At 42.4% G+C, this 25946-nt stretch overlaps 2 protein-coding genes across 3 annotated transcripts in view; one reads left to right on the top strand and one right to left on the bottom strand.

Moving 5' to 3' along the window:
• Positions 1 to 9085, bottom strand: part of LOC127581988 (bromodomain-containing protein 3-like) — a 30315-nt gene extending 21230 nt beyond the window's left edge. For both annotated transcript variants that reach the window (XM_052036867.1, XM_052036868.1), the window contains exons 1-2: positions 8956 to 9085; positions 940 to 1261 (exon numbers count right to left, since the gene is read on the bottom strand). In XM_052036867.1, coding sequence (XP_051892827.1) covers positions 940 to 1173 — 234 coding nt within the window. In that variant the 5' untranslated portion in view covers positions 1174 to 1261; positions 8956 to 9085. The remainder of the gene's footprint in view (positions 1 to 939; positions 1262 to 8955) is intronic.
• Positions 9086 to 18311: 9226 nt separating this feature from the next.
• Positions 18312 to 25946, top strand: part of wdr5 (WD repeat domain 5) — a 37979-nt gene continuing 30344 nt past the window's right edge. The window contains exons 1-2 of the mRNA XM_052036866.1: positions 18312 to 18528; positions 23583 to 23763. Of these exons, the coding sequence (XP_051892826.1) occupies positions 23686 to 23763 (78 nt within the window). The 5' untranslated portion in view covers positions 18312 to 18528; positions 23583 to 23685. The remainder of the gene's footprint in view (positions 18529 to 23582; positions 23764 to 25946) is intronic.

Genomic DNA, 25946 nt, shown 5'->3' with positions numbered 1-25946 from the left:
GAGCACCCCACCTTGTCAAACCAACCTTTAACAACCTCATCTCCTGAGGTACGAGGCCTCTCAACAAAATTCAGTCCTGCATCAATGACTGAACTTTTTCCTGGGGCCAGTACATTCTACCCCAGGCAAGACAACAGAAATTGCCACAAAGTTCCAAATCAGATTTCCAATCACATGTGCAACTACATTGGCCTTTCCTTCCCCTTACATTATTACTTCTTGTGATTAATCCAAGGACTCTTTCTCTTTTTGATCACCTTTTCAACCAGCTAGCTCATTTTTAAAATCAGTACTTTTCGAGGACTCCATCCCCATCTACTTTGTTATTTCCAGCCTGTTTTATTACCCCGTACTGTGTCTCCACTCATACACTTTATACCAAGGGTTATAAGGAATGATCAGGTGGAGGTCTGGCTGATTTCCTTTCCCTATATACCAGGAGTCGCCAGATGGTGATCAGAAGCAAGAACCTTAGCTGATTTCCTCTCTAACCCAGAGGACACTGGACATTGACCAAGAGCAGGCAATTGGCTGATTTCCCCATTCTCTGATGCAAGGGTCATTGAATAGTGACCAGGAACAGCAATTCTGCCTGATTTCCCCTTTTCTTTAGATAGTAGACAGTGATCAGGAGCACTAATCTGGCTTGGATTTCCCCTCTATCTAACCCAGAGGTCACCAGACAATGGCAATGAGCGGATCTCCCCATCCTTCATAACCACAGCAGCGAGGCCAATAGTCACAAGCTTTATCTTCCCTATGAGATCAAAACATACGGTGCAGACCTGGTGGGGTTGGAATGTGGAAACTCCCGTTTACCTCAATACCACACACGGTCAACCTGCCAGCAACCACTGAAGCTAAAATAAATAAAACACCAACTTTAATCAAAGCACTTCACAATGGCAATTGTGCTGTTTTAGAAAAAGTGTGACCTACCGGCAAGTTAAGTTTCTGCGCGTCGACCGGCACATGAAAAGGCCAGGCAAACTGGTGCTTCCACAGGGTCTTCACCACCACTTTCAGCATGTACTGGAGTTGGTTAGTCACACGCCCAGGCTTGTTGGGGTTCATAACCTCTGGAGACAAAGCGAGAGCTGTCCCAACAGAGGCCAGTGGCTGAGGAGCTGGAGCTGCTGCTGACATCTGTAGGCACCGCAATACGTTACACATCAATGGCAACCTCCGGACTCTGTGTTTTGCTCAATGGTCCCCAAAGGCGATTCAAATCCCATCTCCAAGTTCTCCCCCACGGTGCAACCTGTAAGTAAAAGGGCCACGTTAGAATGAGAGAATGTCCAAACGTGAGAAGTTGCTCTTTGGTAATCGAACAAGCTATTTTGTAACAACAGCTTGCACTGGGCATGATATTAAAAGTGCATTTGGTTCAAGGAAGGTGTCGTGAAGAGGTCTTGCCCAAGGCACAGTATTAACAAATCACACTGCAATCCTGTAAATTATTTTGCTTGCAACATGTGTTTTCTACCCAGATGAGATATGTTTGGGAACAAAAGCCAGTGACCGACTTTCAAACAGGGCTGGTACTGCCATGATTCTCAGTAAACCCCAGAGATTAGCAAATCCCAGACCCACTAGTGAAGTGCAAACTCAGTCTGCGTTGGCATTAGGTGCTTGCAATAAGAACTTCACATTAAAGAACAGAGCTAGGACCAAAGCAGCAAGGAAGCTGATGAGACAGGCCTGATGTGCCTTAGTTAATGTTTTTTTTAAATATCACTCAACCAGCAAAACATGGCAATCAACAGGAACTATCAGGGCATCCCAGGTGGTTATGTGATGAGAATTGTGCACAGGCCACTTCACGTGCCCAACTCATGCCAATTCACTGATGGGGTCAAGCACTGAAAAGACATGAAATACCAAGTAACTAAAGTACCCAAAGTATGTTGCAGGAAAGGACAATAAGATGCACAGGCTCACCCAGAGCTAGAGCACCCAACGCAACAAGATACAGCTCAGCCCCAATTTCTGATGCTCAGGTATCAGGGATGTGAAAGAGAGGGAAGAGGTAGTGAAAGAGAGGGGGAAAGACAGAAAAGAATAAAGGTGGGATAACAAGAAGGGGTAAAAAAAGAGAAAGGGCTGGAAAAACAGGGCATAGAAACTGCAGTCCACTTCAGTACCTGTGCTCTATCCCCCTCCCAATCTCCACCAAAGGCATTTACAGTAGGTGCAGACTGAGCAAAATAGGTGGAAAGTCAGCCACAAGTGCTTCAAAATAATCACAGCCAGAGGTGACAAGGGCTTGGACGAGAGTTTTCAGTGACAGACTGGCTGAGGCAGGGACAGAGCTGAACCACGTTACAGAGATGGAAGCAGGTGATCTTAATCACAGAGAGAATAATGGCAGGAAGCTCAGCTCATGGTTAAGTAGAACACCAAACCTGTCAACAGAATGGAGTGGGAATATAACCTGTGTGTGGGGTATACCTGAGCACAGCTATCGTTTGCCCTTCTTCTGGGTAAGAAGCCACCCTGCCTTCAGATTCCCTCCAATTACTGAAACCACCATTCACCCTGCCACCTCTTTACATCCTGATACCCAGTATTTCACTGCCATTTTCACGCAATCTAGTCTCCCAACTGCATCTATTCTTTGTTGGTCAAAACTTGGATACCTGGCATCATTCCACACCTCCTTGTCCATTTCCCCATCACATTCCCCTTCTCCACAACCTCCACCCCAAGGCTGAACACTCTGTTGAACATAATTATCTCATTGCCTGTCAGCAACCTTCTCTATAAACCAGACTGTCGCAGGCTGAAACCACTGGTTTGGTGGCTGAATGCACATCCCCCACCCACCAAAACCAATCCGGTATCACAAGTTCCCGAATTAGCGGGCCTGCTGCCTCCCAGATAAGAGTGCCACAATTAGCCCTAGTCCCCGGACAGGAGGAGGAATGGGGAAAACAACTGGGATTGCTGCTTCAGGAGCTAGGTCATTGCTACTCAATTGAGCGTCGAATGCTATGATTCAATTTTCCATTGACACTCAGTACCAGTTGTTCTGCTATAACACGACAGTTATATTCCTAAGAAAAACCTTGCATTATAGAAAGTTGTTTATAGCAAAACAGGCCTTCAAAGCACAGATTTAACCAAGTTTTCCCGACTGCACTATAACCAATGTGGCCCGCGGAATGCAAACAGCGTTCCCTAATCCATCAATCACATTGTAACCAATTTGCCTTATGAAAACACACATTAAAGCAGAGCTACCTGTATTTGGACTTGCATCCATCTGCATTCAGCATCTATTTGCGTGAATGCTGTTGGGGATGCAGAACACTCTGCGGGGCCAATGGACAAAAGAACACGTGGTTTGAGATAAAGAAAGCCCATTCAGTCCATCGTGGCATCATCCCTTGGGAACTCAATCTTTCACTTTGGTATCCAGCCTCTGCCACTCACCATCCTTCATGGAACTGAGAGAGTTAATTTTAGTAGCTTAAAAACACGTGCTCAATACTACGCTGAAAATATTGAAGAACCATTATGTGTTGCAGCAGATTTATTTTATCACACTTATACCCTTTCTGTGAAAGTACACATATATTGTCCACTCCATAGAGCATGTTACATTTTAGTTCTTTTAGTATTTATCTACTTAAAGTTATTCTCAATTTGCTTCCACAGAAAGGGGACTTCAAAACTCTCCCTTTGTCTTTTAATTTTATGCTCCCTGATTACTCAGTAATTGATCACCAGGAAAAATACATGCCCAATTATTTTCCATATTTCCCAAGTAACTTACTCTTCTCAATTCCAATGACAAGACACAAGTGCACCTGACTTTCCCCTCTCAAAAAATCCCTCCCCCATCAAGATTACATTATTGAATCACTTCTACTCCCTCTCCAGTCGTGAATTACTTGTAGGCTCCCAAAACCTTATCTAAACTTTTAATAGCTTACAACCACCTTGGTAAACCATTACTTTAATATCTTCTTTAAGGTTTCCACAAGCGGAGCTTCTGTATCATTTGCTCAACATCTTTCCCTTTTACACGTGATCATCCTCCAAGACTGTGGATGCTATTGGGAGATGGATATGGAGCAAACATGGTAAAGAGTTGAGATGCAGATCTCCATGATGGGCTGAAGGGCTTTTTCCAGTTTCTATACAGCAGGTACAAAGCGCTGAACAGTTTCTGTCTGTTTATGTCCCAAGGTTTAGGGTGCCAAATGGCATTCTTTCATTCCCATGGATCATTCAGTCCTTTCAATAAACGAACAGAAGGGAATCAAACTTGTGACTCAGCTGTCATTACTACATTATAAAGCATAGCAATGCCTCAGTACTTATACTCCACTGTTGGAGAAAATATCACAGCATTCCAATGCATCAACTTGCATTGAAAATCACACTGTTAATGTGATAAAATATTTCAAGATGTTTCACTAAAGAGATTAGCAGCCAAAGTTGGACACTGAGCAAAATGGAAGAACTATTAGGATAGTTTGGGTAAAGTGGTATCTAAGGACCATCTTAAAAGAGGAAAAAGACAAAATGATTTCAAAGAGGGAAAACCACAGCTTGCACATAATACAGCTGAAGGTATGTCCACCAATGGTGTAGTGGCCATTTTCAATTAACTACTGTTGTAGACCCCAAAGATAAAAAATGAAATGCCAGTCATAAAGTTCCCTCTGCTGATTCCATTCCATTTTTTACCCATTTTACATCAGACATTTTCATGCATCATATCAATTATTTGTCAGCACAAGATTTCATGAGCATTTTAAATATTACATAATGTATCCAAGTCCTTGACCAAAACCCCCAATTAGAACCCTGGGGTTAAGTAACTCCTTGCAGTAAGGAGGAAATTTAGAAATAAATGCTGGGTTTAACCATCAGATACAATGTTTTCTTGGCATCCAATTAATCCTGGTTATTGTGTCAAAAGAGTCAGAAGGGCAACATAGATGATTTCAGGAGTGCATTTCATGAAGTCCTGAACCCCAGAGCATTTCACAAGCTCAGTGCTGACCTCATGGGCAGTGAGGCATCGCACTACATGACAAAACAACAGAGTCCATTGGGAAATATAAAAATAGAAACCAGTCACAGAAGAAAACCCCTTGTCAGAGCTGGGAATAGAGGAAACAAGTGGGTTTTATGGTACTAAAACTAACTGTTATCCAACAAAGAGAAAGCCAGAGACACAAGAGATGGCAGATACTGTAATCTGGAGCAAAAAGCAATCTGCTGGAGGAACTCAGCAGGTCAGGCAACATCTGTGGAAGCACAGGAATGGTTGACATTTTGGACTGAAGTGAAAGCCATTGATATCTACAACACAAATGACACCATAACAATACAGTGTTAACTTTAGTCTGAAGGCGTTACTGTCATAACTAGTAAAAACGATGGAACATTATGTTAAAGGACTGTAATAATATGTCAGTTTTCACTGCAGAGTCTTTTATCACATCACTTGAAACTCTCCAAAACCCACGGTGAAACTATCCCCGCTGTCAAATAACCAATCTCCAGCCACATCACAAATACCCCACAAAAACCTGATGACTCAAAGATCCAAAACCAAACAACAAACCAAACACCCGAGAAGCTACTGCAACCCTTCAATACCCACGGCCCAGCAGATACCCAACAAAAGCCAATCACCACTCATTCAATACCCCACAAAATCCATCACCATATATTAAATATCACCATATTACGCACAATAGACAATCAGGGCAGCACGGTAGTGTGGTGGTTAGCGTAACGCTATTACAGCACCAGTCACCTGGGTTCAATTCCCGCCGCTGTCTGTAAGGAGTTTGTACGTTCTCCCCGTGTCTGCGTGGGTTTCCTCCGGGTGCTCCAGTTTCCTCCCACATTCCAAAGACGTACGGGTTAGGAAGTTGTGGACATGCTATGTTGGTGCCGGAAGAGTGGCAACACTTGCCTCAGAACATTCTCAGTGACACAAAAAATTGTATTTTACTGTGTGTTTCGATGTACATGTGACTAAAAAAATTAATATCTTATCTTTGAATCCATCAACTACACACAAAATCACAGACATCTGTTGATTACCAACAGAACTCAAACTGGTGCAAACCCAGTAAAACTACCTGCGACTCTGCAGATAATAGAAACAAAAGTAAACCACAAAACATCACACAAACCAAATTCCTCTCTAAAAACTTATTAACGCGCATCAAATACTCTACAGGCCCCTCAAAATCCCATCAAATATTCCACCAAACCCTGAAACCAAATACAGTAAAATTCTGATAATCCAGCACTCTTGGGACTTTGCTAATACCAGATTGGCAGATTCTCCAGGCTACTGGATGTTAATCCTATTAATACCCAAGCACACTTTTACTTCACTTTCCTTAAGATGTCACACAATAGTATAATAAGTGTTCCTGTGTCCTGGTGGGATTAAAGGGAGCATGAAATATAGAAACCCTCTGGACCCTGGCTCCAGGCACAAGTGTATCCACATTCCTGATCCTGGTGTTCTGGACCCTAAACCCGACTCTGGTTGCACACCCAGTCCACAGTCCAGACTCCCAGCTTTGGTCATATGCCCTGCCGGCATTCTGGACCCCGCCTCATGTTCTGGATTTAGGAGCAAACCTGCTGTCAAACCTTCAATCAACTGCCGGATTATCAGAGCTTTACTGTACTCAAAATCCTGGAATGTGATCTCCAAACAACAGCTTTCAAAGTTCATGGTTTCACACAAGCGCAACAGAATTGTGAGTTATTCATTGCAAACCCATGGCTCTGCTTTTAGAGAACCAAATCTGTAAGCAAGGTGTCAGCCACTCACTCTTGGGACGCAAGACAAGTCCCACAGCTCCCCATTCTGTTTTGCAGAACCAAAAAAAAGCACATCTTTTGCACATCAGCTAAATTAATAGATTATGCAGTTTAAAGTTACTTCTTTTTGAATTAAAACAGTCTGTTTCAAAAAAATTTATATAAGAATGGAAAACTTTTCTTTAAAAATAAACACTGGGGACACAGGGAGAAACTATTCTGGGGGAGGGGATCCACACAAGTGCACACAATCTTATAACTACAACTGGCTGTTTAAGGGTCCTTAAACTGAAATGTTAACTCTGTTTGTCTTTCCACTGATGCTGCCTGACCCTCTGAGTGTTTCTAGCATTTCCTGTCTTTAATTACAGTGTGCTATTTTGAGGTGATATCCGGAGGCATTTCTTCATAGAGAAAAGTGGAAATGTGCAACATTTTTCAACTGGCCTGCGGAAAAAAATTGTTGAAAATTTCAAAACAGAGCTCGATGGACTTCTTTTGGGTAATTATATCAAAGCATATGAACTGGGGTGCATCGAAGAAATTGTGTGACAGGTAAGCCATAGTTGACTGATAACCAGTGGTCAACTGGGAGGACAGGGTCAAGAGGGTGAATGGTTTTATCCAGTTCTCAGGCATTAAGTCCTCTTTTACTTCTGGTTTACAGAGACGTAAAACAGAACCTGGAGCTGTGGGCTTGGTTTGCATCCCCTGATTGAGTTGACAAAGTCTTGCTTGCAGATTGAGTTCCTCTAACCTGATGCAGCATCAGGACTACAAATGTGAATTAAAGGTATTCCCACATATAAACCATAGGAAAACCCGTTGCTGTTTAGAAGGAACCTCCCCAGAGACTGCAGTCTCTCCCTTTGTCGACTTGGATTTAAGGATCATAGACTAACAGTTAGAGGGTTAGCATGAATCTGATCCAACACCCATCCACCCCAAATAGACTAACACTTCAATAAATATCCGAATGCTCTCCTACTCAGAAAAGACTGAAAAATAGAGCGATTCAGAGGGGCTGTTGTTAAAATCTGTCACCGTTTTAACAACGTATGCTCATTCCTTGAACTTTTTGCTTAACGTCGTCGAGTTGAATCCAGTTAAAGACAGCGTCAATTTGAAGAGATGGGCGGGTCAAAAGGGGCTTCTTTTAAATACGATACATAATGATATATTTTCCAATTAGGGGGTAACTGAGCTGCAGATTGTAAACTCAGTCCATTCCTAACTGGATGAATCTCCACTTCTAAAATGGAAAGAAGTTCCTGCTCCGAGCCACTCTGCTATTGGCACTGATCCGGACCACGACCAAACAGATTCACAGTTCACACTTGGACAATTTATTAAGCGGCTGCCCCGCCTCCAACAGCGGAAAAGGGTTGATCATTGGTGAGAATTTTGTTCTTTAAAAGGCTAATAATATTCAAAATTGCTGGAACTTCCCATATCTTTATTCACCAATCCGGTTGGTCGGGAATCACATCAGGTGGGAGAAGGGAAGAAGCTTCATGCTGGTTTAATGCTGCGGGCTCACATTGAACCTTAAAGCAGTGTCTGCTCCTCCCAAAACACCGAGGTGTGTTTGTTTGCAACCAATCCCGGAGACAAACTAGCCGGCTCCATCATTCATTTATTTATTGCACGACCACCTACTTCCCGCCCGCCACGGACAGTCGGATTCCATTTCTCTGGGAAGCGGGCGGTAGTATAGAAACCCGCCTCCCCCAGTAGCGAGAGCGGGATCCGTCCGTGCTCGCTTTCCTTCGTCCCCAACACCACCACCACCCCTCCCCACTTTTCCGAGCGGCTACAAAAGATGGCGGGCTGGACAGCCACCTCCCGCGGGTTGTCCTTGATACTGGCTACCGCTGTCGGCTCCCGGTGCTCGATACCCGGGAGCCGGAGACATCGTAGCGGAGCGAGGAATGAGACATTCGCCCTGCTGCTAGCGGCGGGCGAACTGGAGCTGAAACAATGTAGCGGGCGCTTTGTTACACGGCGGCCCCTGGATACAATGTATCGACCGGGAGCTAGCGCCGCTATTCCTAGGCTCCGACTCTAGACCTGCCTCACCCTCCTGCAACCCCCAAGGCTGGGGCGAGGGGGTCCTGCAGATACAAGAAACGGGAGACTGGGTACCTGCCCCGCGGCTCCGCAGCGCTGTAACCAGCGGCCGCTTGCTGGCTCGCCTCTAATCTTCGTGCATCCTCCGCGGCGACATACGGAGCCCGCCGAGACACTGCGCCTGCGCTGACCGCGCGGGGCCCGATGGGAGGTGTAGTTCTCCCCTCTAGGGCCCGGAGGTCAGGAAGCGTTTGGGCTGAGTGTGTAAGGACTACAACTCCTAGCATGCCGGCATTGCGCAGACGTGGTCTCCCGGTGTTTGAGGGGTGTATTTTTTTTAAAAAAAGCTAAACTAAGTAGCGGCAACAAAATTGATCCCAGTTGGGTTAGTTTCTTGATCCCGGGGGTGGAGGACTCTGGCTGGGGATCTTGGAGACCCACCCCTCTTTCCTGTGCTGCCTTTCCTCGCCGCAGAGTTGTTCACCAATCGTACATGGGCGGGAGAGTGGACGCTGCACTGTCAGTGAGGTTGTTCTGGGCGCCAAGTCGCGGCTCCATTACATAATGGCGCTTCTGCACCTCTCCCTATTTCGGGCGGGCGAGAGAGGCGGCTGCCTTACCGTACAGGGGAGGCTGATTGGCTGACTCGCTGACCCCCTGCCCGATTCAAGTATTGTTTTGAAATATTGTTTCAAGTTACATTTTCCTAATGTTTCTTGTCAATTTTGAAACTTGTTGTTTAGGGTGGAACTCTTGCTATAGTAGCATTCCAGACATATGCGTCTTCAAAATGACTTCAGTGTAAAAAAACCTTGCGCTTGATCCAGATGGTTGTGGATTTGAGCAGATGTAGAAGATCCCACTGTGATTTGAAGTAGATCTGGAAAGTCTCCCTGGTGTACCAGTCGATATTTATTCCCCATTACTAAATTCAGATTATTCAGTCATTATTGCTTTGTTTTTTTTGTGTGTGGATCTAATTTCATTGGCCTCGACGCCCTTTGCACGAAAGGAGCCGTGGATTTTTTTTGGTGTGGAAAATAGGGGCCTAGGAATGCTGAGACACCACTGCACCAGTATTCACGAGATATTAAGATCCCTATTTTAAATATTTTTCCTAATTTTATTTTCGAATTCTCCAAACACTCAAATCTATATATAACCATCACTGCTAATCTGTTATTGTTAGACTTTCTCTTGGGGTTAAAATATTCTGATGAGTTGGATGCCTAAACACTACACTTTGTGAAATTACAAAGCATGAACAAGAATTTTATCATTGCTAGTTATTTGGGAATTTTGTTTGTGGGGTGGGGGGGGCGAGGAAATAATTCACAATTCACCATGTGTGAATTGTGGGAGCAATTGGAGCATCTTTTAACTCGGCACTGCTTTCCTGTTCTATCCCATATCTAATGACTCCCAAAAATCTATCAATCCTGGTCTTGAATTCTCTCAATAAATGAGCCCCCGCAGCTCTAATGGACAAAGAATTCTTAAAATTCATTACTATCTGGTGAAGAACTTTCATCCCATCTCAGACCTGAATGACCGACTCTTCATTTCAAAACTCTGACCTCCCCTCGATATCCCATCCAGGAGAATCGTCACCCCACCATCTACCAAGTCGGGTGCCATAGAAATTTTGTTTCGATGCGATCTCTTCAGTGCAAAGAATGCAGAAGGGAGTACAAGGACATTTGTGTAAGGTGATCTACAGTGAAACAAAGATAGATCAGGTTATTTTCTTAAAGGTTGAAACTACGATCTGTGGAAAAAGCAGAAAGATCGTGAACAGGTTCATGAAATAATTAGAAGCTAATGAAATACTTGCCTTTGTCTCAAGAGGACTAGAATATAAAGAGATGGAAATGTACAAATCTTTGGCTGGCACACTACTGGATGACTGTGTTCATTTTGGACATAGCTTTACTGTGAAAGATGTACTTAAGTGGGTAACTGTCAGGATGAAAATGGGGCTGAAATTAATTGTGAAGATGTTGGATTTACCAAGTCAAGTTTATTGTCATACGCACAAGTATGGTTTGGTACAGATACAATGAAAAACTGGTTTGCAGCAGCAGCATCACAGGCACATAGATTTGGACAACACACAGAACATAAATTATATGAGATAGTGAAGGAAAAAGGCTGCAAAAACAGACATTACTGCAAAAGCACAATTAGAAACAAGTCCATGGTAGTGCAAGAGGTGGTCTGTAGTGTTCCGTTGCTGAGGTAGGATTAGGGTTGTACAGGTCAGTTCAAAAACTTACTGGTTGTAGGAAAGTAGCTGTTCCTAAACCTGGTGGTGTGGGACTTCAAGCTTCTGTACCTCCTGCCTAACAATAGCAGTGAGAAGAGGACATGACCCAAATGGTGGGGATCTTTGATGATTGATGCCACCTTCTTAAGGCAGCGCCTCGTAGGTGCTTTCGATGGTGGGGAGGGCTGTGACCGTGATGGACTGGGCCGTGTGCCCTACTTTCTGCAACCTCTTGCATTGGAATTGTCGTACCAGGCCATGATGCAACCAGTCAGGATACTTGCTACAGTGCATCTGTAGAAGTTTGTTTGAGTATTTGGTGACATGCCAAATCTCCTTAAGCTTCTAGGAAGAAAAAGCATTATGTTTAAATTTAGGCTGATTTGTGACCCAACTTCGTACACCTGCTTTTGTTCCATATCCCTTAAAATGATAGATTTATTTCACTAAATTCCAGGGAACAAAACTCTGATTCACGTTGCCACTTCTTGCTATTTTAATACTTGAAATCCATGTATTGTTCTGGTAAATCAATGCTGTACCACGGCAGGTACTTATCCCAGATCAGTGCTTGTGTCACAAACAGGATTCAATAATGGTCTAAAGCCTCTGGCAGTCAGCTTCATTCTCAATGAATCCACTGACACAGATGATAAATCACAATGAGTAATATCTGTTATGTTTATGTGGATGAAACTGCGAAAGAAGGAATAGTGGTGATAAAAGAAACAACCTTTGGTGTTGACATAAAGAACATACTTGACAAATATTGGAAAATGCCGATATACCACTGCATAAGCTTATCAGTGTTACAATGCATGGAGCACTTGCAGTGGTTGGAAAAAAAATAGACCTCACTGGACTCTTGAAACGTGATCCCTAATTTCAATAATCTCTTCCTGTTCATTGACTCATCATGAACATCTTACCAGCAGATAACTGAAATATGTAAGTGTTACAGAAATTGTCCATTTCATCTGCTCAAATGGGAAGAGTAATTGACAGTTCAAAACATTCATTGAAGACTTGGAACTTGGAGATAATACCGACTATTGTTTTATGAGGTGGTTATCAACCAGCAATGTCTTAGAGTCATTCAGCACAGAAACAATGCCTTTAGCCCACTGAGTCCACAATGATCATTAATCACCCACACACACTAATACCATTTTTTTTATTCTCCCCACATTCCCATCACCAACATGGGGAGAAGGGGTGGGGCGATTTACAGGGGCCAACTAACCTACCAACCCAAACATCTTTGGGATGTTAGAAGAAACTAGAGCATGCAGAGGAAGCCCACATTGTCACAAGGAAAACTAGCAAACTCCACGCATGCAACGCAGGAAGTCAAGATTGATCCCAGTTTGCTGGAGCTGTGAGGCAGCAGTTTGAGGAGCTGTGCCACCAATAAATTTCTGGAAATGTTGTTCTCCTTTATTGTCTTCCTTGAAGAAAATAGAAAGTTCTGTCCACAACTTGTAGATGAGCAATGGATGAATGATCTGATATTTTCACTGATATGGGGCATCTGCAAAATCTCAACTTGACACTCCAAGGGGAGGATAAAGAATATCTGACCTTACTCAGTTTTCATCTTCCAGAACAAATTAAACAGTCAAGAGATTTGTATCACTTTCCCCCATCTCAAAATTTGAGTAAATATGTTACCAGAAATCAAAGTTGTTACCAACCCAAGGAATACATGGAGATCCTGCTTCACCTTCCTCATAAAACTCTTGATTGATGTGATCAACAAACCCTGTGCAATTCTCAAAATCACGGTCACTGCAACATCTACTGGAGAACTGGAATTCCAGAAAAAGAGAATCTAAGTCAAATTCTGGAAGTAAATGCCTAAAGGAACAAAATACTCTCGAATCAAGATTGATGTTTCAACTTTTGGCGCAGTAAATCACTCTGATTTACTATATTCTGAAATTTAAGGAATTGAAGCATCTTGTAACCCTTAAAAATCAACATCTAACCAAACTCCTTCAACTCTGCTTTGCCAATATGTCAATCAGATTTCCAAAGAATTATGACTAGAATGGAAACTCTCATCTTGCAGTAATTAGCATGATGCAGAAAAATGTGTTTTAATGTTTTTTTTCTATAAATTTCATACATTGAAGTATTAGCACTACAAATAGACATATAAAAGTGCAAGAAATATCGCTCTCAGACTGCTGCATCCAACTCTGAGGGTCTTTGGGTTTGGTGACGTCTAAGTCCAGAGGAGGGAAAGGCAGCAATCTATTTTTCTTTCTGGTTATTTTCTATACCTCTCCATGATGTTTTAATTAACCCTCCGTTTCTGAACTCCATTACTCATAGCCTTTCACTATTTAAAAAGAACTTTGATATATCCTTTTTAGGTCCAAGTGAATGGACTTGCATTTAAATCCATTAATCAAAATTCTACTTATTTGCTTAACATCCTTTTATGGGTTTGTGCTTCTATCTACATTGTTTAGAGTTCTACCTACATTTGTGCTATTTACCCCTGGGATATGTAGCTTTCTATATTTTAATCTACATCACTTTTAAATAAGATGAATAGTTGCAAACCTGACATTGATCTTTGTGAGATATCACTGGTCACGCCACCCAATCTGCATAACTGTCTTTAACCACTGCTCTTCATATTGTCACTCATCCAGTTTCAGATCAACAATTTTACTCTAACTTTTGCTTTAATTCTACTTAACAGTTTCTAGTGTTACAACTGCCATCTAAAAATTCATATAAATACCCAGTTAGACATTTTCCTACCCACTGCTTCAAAAATATTCAAGGTATAACCGACCCGTAACAAATCTTTTTCTCTCTCAAGTCAGCTGTAAATTTTAGAGATGTTCTGACAATAATTATAGACCCCAGTAATTTCCTAACAACAGATTTTAGGTGGAAAAGTAAGAATTACCAAAAGAGAATATTTTTAAATGGTGAGGATCTTATATGTTGGTGTTCAGTGGGATTTCAGTGATCCTCTACCTGAAGTACAAAATTAACATGAAGCTACAGCAAGCAGTTAGGTTTGTTTAACTTTATTGCAATGCACTTGGAGTACATCAAAATCTTGCTGCAGTTGAGAAGGACTACGTATCATGTATAGTTTTCATCTTTGTATATTTAGAAGGACTTCCTTGGTTTGGAGGTGGTACAGCAAAAGCTCTCTAGTTTGATTCCTGGCTTGAAAAGATTGTAAGGAGAAATTGATTCAGTAGAGTTCTCCTCTCTGAAGGTTAAAAGAATGAGAAGTGATCACATTGAAACAAAAGAGAAAAGACAGAGCGATGGTCTTATCCTCTCAGAGACAGTCCCTTTGTTCCAACCACTCCGATCCTTCTTCCACACACTTTCTCTCCTACTGAAAACTAATTTGGTTTTTCTCTCTTTCCCAGTTCTGATGAAGGTCCCAATCCTGAAAAATTACTGTTTCTCTTCACAGATGTCACCTGACCTATTGATTGTTTGCAGCATTTTCTATTTTTTATTATATTAATGATGAGTTCATATGGTTGAGTTAATTAAAATGTTCACAAAGTTAAAGGCCCTAGAACTGCCACCAGTCCCCAAGAATCCCTAAGACAATTCCATTGCCTGAAAAGATATGACCCATGATATCATCGGGCATTTACTCGTTGGGTCTGCATAATTTTCTAAGTGTGAACAAGTAGGATTTTCATTAAAAAAGGTTTGGAACCACTGACATAAATGTGACTATATTTCACCCCTAACATGGCTCTCTTAAGCACCCCACTCTAAAGAATAGAATTATTTCTACCCTATCATGTCTTTCAATTGTTTTAAATATCTCAATGAGATCACCCCTTAGCCCTATATTTTCGAAAGGAATACAAAGCTCGTGTCCCCACCCTTCTTTGTAATTTAAGATTGGCATCAATCTGGTGAATTCTTTCCCTCCTAATCTGAATGCACCACTTCAGATGGGATCCAACTAAACTTTTAATTCCAATCCCTTTGAATAGAAGCCCTCGTTCCCCTGGTTTTTGTGTTTTATTGTATTTGTCAATTACTAATCACAAATTGACAAATACCATAATATAAATCTGGACTGTAAATTTTTCTGCTCTGCTGCGTTTCCTCCTTTCTCACCATTTATGCCATCTTTCTAAAGTCCAATGTTATTTCAGCTAGAAATCAGTAATTTTGTTGCACAGCCAGGATTTAAATATTTGATGAGCACTTTTATAGGATTCAAGGGCTCAGGACCCACTCCCTTTCAGTTAAAGTATCAACAGGACTCTATGGTGTCAGTTATTCCCTTAAGTGCTCAGGCTGCCTGTTGTAGTACCCTGTGTCTATTATAATGCTCATAGGATGCAAGATTGTAACCACGAAGCTTCCATATGTTTGGATCAGATCTAACTCCTTTAATCTCTCTGTAATTAAAATTGTATATTCCAAATTTCTCCATGGTGAACTAACAATGAATTGCAAACTCTGACGGTAATTAGAGGCCCAATCCACTGCCCACTCATTGGGTTAGCAACAGTGAAAATTGATGGCAATAAACAAACAGCAGATAGAAGTTTAAAGGATGATTTAAAAGAAATATTCAGGGTGATTTGCAGATGAGATGGAGAGAAACAATGTCTTCTGGTAGGAGAGTCCAGGACAAATCTTAAAATTACCTCTTCACACAGGAATAGTGGCAAACTTTTTCCCCTGTCCCCCAAGCACTTGGTTAAAGTTGGGGCTGGTGGTCAATGAAATTATGTAATATTTCAATAATCTTGCTATCCATAAATGTGGTGTCTCCATTCTAATTTGCATGAATTTTGGGTAATAATCCAGAGATCTTCCATTTTAATTTAGCTTCTAACTCCTAATACTCCTGCAACAGGACCACCTTTTTCTCACAACGTATTCATTCTGAGGTCCACTGCCCTCTCCTACCGGATTCCTTCTTCTTCAGCCCTTTGCCTCTTCTGCCTATCACCTCAGCTTCTTAAATCACTCCTTTTCATCCCCCTTCCCCCACCCACCTACCTTCCCCCTCTCACCAGGACTCACCTATCAACTGCCACCCTGTGCTCCCCCCTCCCCTGAACTTATTCTGGCTTCTGCTCTCTTCCTCTTCAGTCCTAATGAAGGTTCTCGACCCGAAACGTTGACTGTTTATTTCCCTCCATAGATGCTGCCTGACCTGTTGAGTTCTTCCTGCATTTTGTGTGTGTTGCTCCAGATTCCAGAATCTGCAAAATCTCGAGTCTCCATGATGCAAACTCAAAAATAATCAGAAAAACAAAAATGCAGTTGAAGAAATACCTTCAGCACTTTATTAAAGCATAGGCCTATGAGCTCTCACCATTGGTGCTGTCCAATCAGCCACCAGGCTCTTACTGTACAATGAACATTGTGTTCCCTGCCCCTCTGAACTAGAACGCCCCTATCAACACACGTGAGCCACAGCCCGGTCTTCTCCAAAACAGTATGTTGAAGAGCACATGAGGGGTACATCTGTGTAAAGAGACTTCTCAAGTGTTCCTGGAATTTAGAGCCACAAGAATTCTTAGTTTGACAGTGAAAATTCTTTCTGGAACCTGATCCCCAACAGGAAGGTGTCCTTTCCACATCCCTGATCTTTTTCTGTAAAATTAAGGTAAACAGAAAACATGAAAAAATACATAGCCTAGCAACATGGGAACTAGAGTAAGAGATTCAGCCTGTCAAACCTGTTTGGTCATTCAGTAAGATCTTAGCTGACTGGCGTCTTAATTCCATGTACCCATTCTCCATATACCTTTTTCTCCAGTCTATGACTCTGTCCCTGAATTAAAGATATTCATTGAGCTTGCACCTATTGGTTTCGTGTATGAAGGAGATTTAAATAGGTCCAGAAGAGAGAAAAAAAACTGCTGGAACTGTGAGATGCAGAGCCATTCATGGAAATCTGAAATCGATGAGAAATGCTCAGAAAGCCCAGCATATCTGGCAGTCTGATACAACTGAAGCTCTGGCAGCATTCTGATAAATTTAACCAGCACAACTTCCAGGGCTAATGTATCCTTCCTGGGTGGACTGTTCACTCTGGGATGCTTTGACTCCCTTCTTGAACACCACTAGCACTCACAACCCTTTCCACATCACCTTCCTGTGGGGCTGCAGGAGATGCAATACCCGTTATTTTACCTGCTCTTTTCCCATAGTTTGAGGCCCCAAATAAATTTTACAGGTGAAACAATGATTTACTAACACTTGAATTTGCTCCTCACATTGAAATCTCTCCTACAATGAGGTGGCCAAACACAGATTGGGTGACAGCTTTGAAGAACACCTCCATTTGATATGCAAGCACTAACCCCAATCTTCTGATTGTCTGCCACTTTAATTCTAAATCCTACTCCCAGTCAAAACTCCCTCTGTTCAGCCTCCTACACTCAGCCAAAGAATCTCATGGCATGCTTGAATAAATACATCTCATCGTTCAATAGGCACACTAAGCACTTCCCATCACGGAGCTCAACAATTTCATATAATGATTATTTTCTACATTTTCTGTTTTATTTCAGGTTTTCACAATCCACAGCTTGATGCACCTACAGATAAAGGTGGCCATCAGAATGAGGGAGTTCAAATGGTACATCACATTCTTTTGAACACAATCCTTTTTGGATCTCCAGATGAAACAGAAGACAACTCAGGTGCTCTGTGATTTTGTGCAGTTGGAGCAAATTTCTTCCACTTTATGGTCTGGCTTTCAGTTATGAAGGCTAACGTTTTGAGATTTTCTGTTTTCTTTTGCCTCTGACAATTATATCTTAGCTGTGTATCTGGACCCCACTAAATCTATTTTATACAGCAGCAGGTACATCACCATTCGTGGGATCATACAATGTAAAAGGAAGCCATTCAGCCCATCATGCTCAGGCCAGCTCTTTGTTGGACGTATCTTTTACGTCCTGCTCATTCCACATAGCCCTGTATTTTATCCTTTTTCAAGTACCTTATCAAGTATTTTTCAAGTATTTTATCATTTTTCGAGTCTACTATCGAATCTGCTTTCTTCCTACCCCCTCTCTGGCCCTCATTCTGGATCTGGCCCTCAGGCGCTAGGGGCGACAGAGCGGGAGTCCACACACCCGGGTCTTCTCTTGTCCACTGCAGCTCCTCAGCGTTGGCCGGGGCCCCGGGTTTGGCGCGGCGCAGGCGCACTGGGCCCTCCCGCCACATCGAGTTGCAGGAGCGGCGGTGCAGGGAGAGCTGGAGCGCCGGGCTCAGGCTGCACCGAGAGCGCGGCGGCGGCGATAGCAGCAACAGCGCCGGGCCCAAGCTGCACCGAGAGCGCGGCGGTAGCAGGGTCAGGCCGAGGCTGTGCCAGAAGAGCGGCGCCAGCGCCAGGCCCCAGCCAGGTATGAGCGGGTGGAGGGAGCATGGGCCCGGGGCTCGGGCACCGCTCCTCAGCCCCAGTCGAAGGGTATAGCCCGGGGATCTTATCACCCAAAGCGCCCGATCCTGGGCCCGTTCTTACTAGTGCAATCGGTTCTCCAACCCACCGGACCCCCAAAACTATCCTACTTCCCTATGTCCCCACCCCATATCCCCAGGAAGCCTTCCTATTTCCCCGACCCCCAGCTCCACATCCCCGTCTTCTTCCCACCCTCCACATCTTCAGTGCTATGCATTGATAACTCCTTCCCCGAACGTATCCCATTCCCATTGTTCGCCCTCCCCCACTGAATCCCCTTCTTCATCCCCTTTGCTGTCATGCGACTTCCACGGGCTTCCATTTCATCGGGACTCATTTCTCTTACAGTTATTGGGCTCACGTGGAGTCACTGCCCAGTTAAGTAGCCCATGCATCTGAACTCCATGTCTGATCTGTGCTGGGGAGGGCTACTAAATTAGCTTCAATATCCTTGGATTTGAAATTAGGACTGGAATGGGAGAAAGAACACGTTGGGGTTCACAATAACTGCCCAGTGATCCCTTGTGTTCTGCGGAGGCAGGGTCAGGCTATAACGTCCAACATCATTTGGCATGAACATTGAATTCTCCAATTTCAGATAAACTGCTCCTTCTCTGTTCCTTTTTTTTCTCTTCTGATCTACCCAGTTCCTCCTACACTTTCTTTCTCCTCCTCCACTCACTTCATTTGCCCATCACCCATGCACCCCTTCCACTGGTTCCTCTCCCCCCACTGTTCCCATCTGCCCACCCCACCTCCCTTATTTGGTCCCATGGACCACCTTCCTCTCCAATCAGATTCCACCATCTGCAGCCTACCACCTCCCAGCCTCTATTTCCACTCTTCCCTCCTCACCTGGATCCACCTATTGCTTGCTAGTTCTTGCTCCACCCCTTCCCTTCACCTTTGTATACTGCCTATCTCCCCTTTATCCTTTAGTCCAGATCAAGGGTCTCAACCGGAAACATCAACTATCCATTTCCCTCCATGGATGCTGCCTGACCCGCTGAGTTCCTCCAGCATCCTGTTTTTTGCTCCAGATTCCAGCATCTGCAGTTTCTGTTACACATCTCACTGGCAGTCAGCTACTTTCACACAAGGAATGTTGAGCCAGCAGAAAGCTGCATGCATCTGTTGAGTTTTAGCCAGTTGTCAATCAACATCCCTGATAGGTGGAAGTGGGGTCTAATATGGTATTTTGGAAGCACTATCGCAGGCTGAGAGGCAGCAGAAATGATAATCAGACATGTCAGGTGTTTTATAATTTCGAGCTTAAAAATTATAATATGATTCCTGTAGAGGAGTAGTCTGTATTATTTCTCCCAATTATTCTCCCAATTTGATTCCACAATGATTTCCGGTACTTCACTCATGTCGCCATTTTCGTCACCAGCACAAGTATTAAGCATTTCAAACCTGAAATTCAAAAGGTTGTTCCATAAAATCAAGGGATTGGGGCAATATATTGAATTGGACAACAAACAAGGTGCTGGAGGAACTCAGTGGGTCAGGCAGCATCTGTGGAGGGAAATGGGCAGTCAACGTTTCAGGTTGAGACCCTTCATCTGGAGTGAAAGGTAGATGGCCAATATAAAAAGGTGGAGGGAAGGAGTGGAGCAAGAGCTTAGCATGCGATAGGTGGAGTCATTGGTTAAAGAATAGAAAACCATTAGAATGAATGGGTTGCTTTTATGTTAGCAGGCTATAACTAGTGGGGTACCACAGGGATCAGTACTTGGCACTCAGTATATGTAATCTATTTTTGAGAGAGATATGTTGCTTTGCTTTTACAGCTAATTGAGTTGCAAGGTGTATGCAATGAGTCTGCAAAGGGATATAGATTTTAGTGAAAGTACAAGGATATGACAGATCAAGCATAATGTGGAAAAATGTGAGGTTATCACCTTGGTAACAATAATAGAAAAATCTGTTTAAAATGGAAGAAACTAGGCAAAAAAAAGGATCGGTGGGCTGGTCTTGAACTGTGGAAATGTAACAAACAAGCAGTTGGAAATGGTGATGTGGGGGTGCAGGGTGGACTTTGGGGTGAAATACAGAAGTGAGGAATTCATGCAGCATATTGAGACTGCAGCTGAAGCACTGACTCTATTTGTAGTCTCCATACTTAAAGACATAGAGATGGTCCAATTTAGATTCATTGGATTGACTCCTGGAATGGGCAGTTTATCTCTTAAGAAACAATAAAATTCACCTTTACTCACTTGAAAATGAGAGCAGATCCCACAAGCATATAAGATTCTGCAGATTGACAGGGTTGATGCAGAGAAGCTGTTTCCTCAGGCTGGACAGTTTAGGATCAGGAGCATGGTTTTAGAATAAGGAATTGGCTTTTGAGATGAGAAATTTCTTCACTTAGAAGTGTGCAGACCTTGGAATTTTCAACCCTTAGAGGCTGAGGATGCCAAGTCATTGAATATATTTACTACCAAGACTGGCTGATTTTTTGATGCAAAGGAAAATCTGAGGAATATGGGGTTTGGATAGGAAAGTGTATGATGTACAGAATCAGCCATGATCTTATTAAATGATAAAGTGGGGACATGGGGCATTGTGACCTGCTCCTGCTTCAGTTAATTATGTTGCTACAAAGGCAGGACTGTATCATGAAACTGCAGTATGGAAGGAAGCCATTCCGCTCACTGCTAATTCTTCCCTTTGCCCAGACCTTGTTAAATATATCTGTTTATTTAGTCACTTCCATTTTAAAAGTTCTTGTGACTGCTTCCAATTCCTGATGTCCTAACAGCAATCCGTATATATAAATAAACAATTCTCCCAAACTTCCCCATTATTTTGGTGATGGTCTTGAATTTGCTTGCTGATTATTGACTCAATGACAACTTTTTTTTTATCATGGTGAAACCCATAAGATTTTTAAATATCTCTGAGACCTCTTCTCAGCCTAATTGTCTCAGTTTCTGATTTCTGCTGATGCTAAAGCCTCTTCCCTCTGGGGTCCTGGGCAAGTTTTTCTGGAATTTGTTTTTGTCTATGGTACCCCTCTTAAAATGGATGGCCCAAAACTGAACACAGAATGCTGTCTGGGGTGAGAGCAATCTTTTGCACAGTTTTAACACTTCCTCTGTAAAACATCTATTTATTAATAAAACCTGGAGCTTCTAGTGATTTATTTACAAGTTTATTTACAGTCTATATATTTATGCCCTTCTGACTCTACTTTTCTCTTTCTGTTGAATTTTTATCCATGTGCATTTCCTCTCCTATATTCTTCCTTCCAAACTGTGTCACCTTGCAATACGCTTTATTGCATATTTACTTATCGCTTCTTTTCATCTTAAAATAAAGTTGCCATTTCCGACTGTAGGAAAGGACCTGAAGTGCAAACATCAATTTCCTTTGTCCATAGATATTCCCTGACTTGTTCAGTTTTAGAAGTTTTAAATTACAAGTTAAAAATTACAAGTTTTAACACCTGCAGGATTATGCTTTTCGTTTTATGAAACTACCCCCACCCCCCCATCCTTTTCCCTCAACCCAGCCAAAATTACTTGCAGTTCTTTTCATAGTTAGCCACTTTCCCTATTGTGTTAGTTGTAAACTTTGCAGTGGCCAGTTGACATGAAGAGGACTCAATTCTTTTAAATTTTAAATTTTTAAAAAATCCTTTAATATTTTGTTTACAGCGTGGTAACAGGCCCTTCCGGCCCAACGAGTCCACGCTGCCCATTTTAAACCCATACTAACCTACCAGTACGTCTTTGCACAAAGTCCATAAAGTCATTATTTTTTCTTTAAACAGCTTCTTACCCACGCTAATGACCTCTCATTAATAAAATGTCTTCATTTTACCATCAAACCACCTAAGAAATAAATTCTTAAATGCACTTTGGAAAAACACAAACAATAGAATCAGCATTTCCTTTATAAATCTGATCTGCTGCTTTCTGAAACTCTTGTATTTGTCTGAAATGGCTTGCCTGTTGGATACTGGAACTTTCCCTACTATAGATAACAGCTTGGTGTTTTTTATTTGAGCAGAGGTATCAGTCCTGTCACAACATCCATATCCGACAATGTTTGAAAATTGTTTTTCCCCACCTACCACCACCCCGCCTTCTTGCAGGGTTCCAGGGTAAGCTATTGGGATTCAGAGACCTTTTCACTTTGACTTCAATGCATTTTATTAGGTTCAAGTTAATTGTAAATATCCTTTCCAACTGTATATCCATGCTCCATGTGTAGGTTTGCAAAATCTATGAGGATAACTGGTGCAAGAAAAGCTCTCCTGCTGCACTCTGCTTCCTTCCCAAAATGCCTGACTGGTCAGAGACCGAGCCATGGTTCATTGTAGTATGTTGACTGTACACTGAGGGTAAAAATCATGCTTGAATTAAAGGATCATATTGGCAACAGGTGGAACAAAATCTTAAGGCAATTATAGATGAGTACTGAGGATGACCAACACAGCCTGCACGGAAATATTTGGATCCCATTGTATTGCACTCACCCATAATCTTTATCCATTGGATGATGTCTGTCTTTGGATTCTTCTTACCAAAGTGCATAACCTCACAATTTCCCACATTAAATTCCTTTTGCCAAACTTTCACTCACTCACTCAAGCTATCTATAATCAGCTAGAGATTCCTAATATCCTCCAACCTATTTTTGTGTAATTGGCTAGTCACTGACCAGGGGCAGCTTTGTGCATCCATGGCTTCACTACCCCAAACCTGCTCCATCCTGTCCTGTCTTACTCCTGGTTGTCTCTGACTCTCCTTCACTTTTCTCACATTGGGAACCAGCGTACTTGTGCCTTTTGACAGCGACTGTTTTTTCCACTATAAGCCTTTTGCAGAGTCAAAAGTTAATGGAGTTTTTAATGTTGTTAATTGGAAACTCTTCCCAAATCAGTGCTCAAGAGATGTATGATTACATTCTCCATCTCTGAAATGTTATTATGATTTATTGTGATACTTGTGGATTTATACTGTGCTTCCGATTTTTTTTTTGTAGACACTGCTTGTGTCCAGGTCAGGTGGTTGTATTTAGCAGGGTTCGGGCACAAGCTACACCCTTCTTCATCAGAATTTCTGCTGAGTTTATATAGCCAGCAAGGATGGCGACCGAAGACAAAAAATCCGAGACAGAGTGCACAAAAACACAGTCAGCGCCTTCCTCCTCCAATCAAAATAAGGCAAGTGAAACATATGAGTGCGTTCATAGACGAGGCACTCTTGTCTCTGGGGCTGAGGGAGGGTATTGAGGGACCCAAATGTGTGCATCTGCTGGCATGCTCTGCTTTGTCCTGTCCCTATTTTGGTGGAATTCCACGTGAAAAGGTCTCTGAATCCTGGTGGCTGCATACTTGGATCTGAGAGATGTCAGAGGGGCAAAGTCTCTAATCACCATCTTTTAAATGTTTTTAAATATAGATGTTTTGCCAGAGTACTGACAGATTGTTTAGGTAACGTCTCTGCTCAAAAAGAGAGAAACCAGAGCAGTCAGTTTATCATCCACATCAGGAAAGCTTCCAGAGACCAGAAAAAGGGAAGGAGTTTAAAATTCACTTTGAAAAAACTTGCAGTAATCCAGGACAGTGAGCATATTGCAAAGCAAGTTGTGTATGACAAATTAAATAATCCTCTTATATAGTACTTTGTTGAAATTTTAAAAGAAATGCCATGAATGCTTCAGTAGCTCTTTGACAATTGTTTCCTGCAGTAATTTTGCTTTCCTTGAATTGAGGCTGTGCCTACAAACCAGAGTGTAACTTTTCAGCAGGTTTTGATTTAAAATAGGCTTTTGAGAACCTATTTGCATGGTGTTAAGATGTTTCATCTCTATTAAAATGTCAGGGAATAGGATGAATAAATGTCTGAAAGGTATAAATAGTATTGCAGTGTTACCACTTCTTGGCAGGAAAAGTTACCTTTATACAAGATAAGATATCTTTATTAGTCACATGTACATTGAAACACACAGTGAAATGCATCTTTTGCATAGAGTGTTCTGGGGCAGCCCGCAAGTGTCGCCACGCTTCCGGCGCCAACATAGCATGCCCACAACTTCCTAACCCATACGTCTTTGGAATGTGGGAGGAAACTGGAGCACCCGGAGGAAGCCCACGCAGACACAGGGAGAACGTACAAACTCCTCACAGGCAGTGGCCGGACTTGAACCTGGGTCGCTGGCGCTGTAAAGCATTACGCTAACTACTACACTAGATGCAGGCAGGAAATGACCTCCCATTCTATGTGGGTGAGGTCCCTCTTTATCATTTATTGTAAAGCTGCTTCCATTTTACTGTGAAGAATGGGTGAAGTATACCCCTCTTCTTAGGAAACCAGTTCTAGTTTTAACTTGTCAGTTGTGGAAATGAGCAGTTGGGGTGGTGGAGATAAACAATGAAAGACTCAAATGGGATTGAACTAGGGGAATGAAGTAAATGCTTCATTTGCCAGAAAATGTGCTACGAGAGGTGGAATTATTGTGGTATTTGAGTGGGCAGCAGCACAAGTTTATAATTTCATGGATGCAGTTATCTGAATTAATGCATTGTAGATGGAGCCTCAGATAACACAGTTAAGAAGGAAGGGTATGAAAAAATAGTTAAAAGGACAAAGATACGGGAGGCTCAAATGAAATGTGTCCAAAGCTGTTAAGAGAAGCAATCCCTTCTGGCTACAGACATGTTATCAGATGACTAGAAGATGCCTAATGCAGTTCTGTTGTTTATAGAGGAAGCTCAGGACATGCCTTGTAATTACAGGGCATTCAGCCTACAATCAGTGCTGAGCAAGTTATTAGAAAATATTCAGAGGAACAATTTAAATAATTTAGGGAAAGACTAATCAAAGATAGTTAACATGAATTTAAGGTTGTGTCTGATTAACAACTGAAAATTTTGAGCAGTTGCAGGGAAGTTCAGTGCAGATAATGAATGCATTGGATATAACATGCATAGATTTCAGCCAGGCGTTCACCAAGTCCTACTTAGCAGACTGATCGGATAATTAAAATCTCATGGGATCCAAGTGAAGTGGCAAGTTGGATTCAAAACTGGCTCATTGATAGAATGCAAAATTGTTTTTTTGACAGGGAGACTGTGGTAGGGTTCTGTGCTGTGGGTCCGTTTTGCATGTATTGATGACTTAGAGTTAAAGGTCGGGGCATAATTACAACATTTGCAGAGGATACAAAAATTGTCCACAGCATTGTTAATAGGAAAGAAATCTGTTGATTTTGACAATATAATAATGAGTTAATCATCTCAGCAGAAAAATGAAAATGAAATTCAAGGTAAGGTAATCTGTTTGGAGAGAGCAAACAGTAAGATACGTGCAAGGGAGGCGAGAGATCTTGGAGTGCATGTCGACA

Source organism: Pristis pectinata, chromosome 23 (genome assembly GCF_009764475.1).
Source record: "Pristis pectinata isolate sPriPec2 chromosome 23, sPriPec2.1.pri, whole genome shotgun sequence".
In the NCBI taxonomy this organism is placed as follows: domain Eukaryota; kingdom Metazoa; phylum Chordata; class Chondrichthyes; order Rhinopristiformes; family Pristidae; genus Pristis; species Pristis pectinata.
This window is presented reverse-complemented; position numbering and strand designations above follow the sequence as displayed.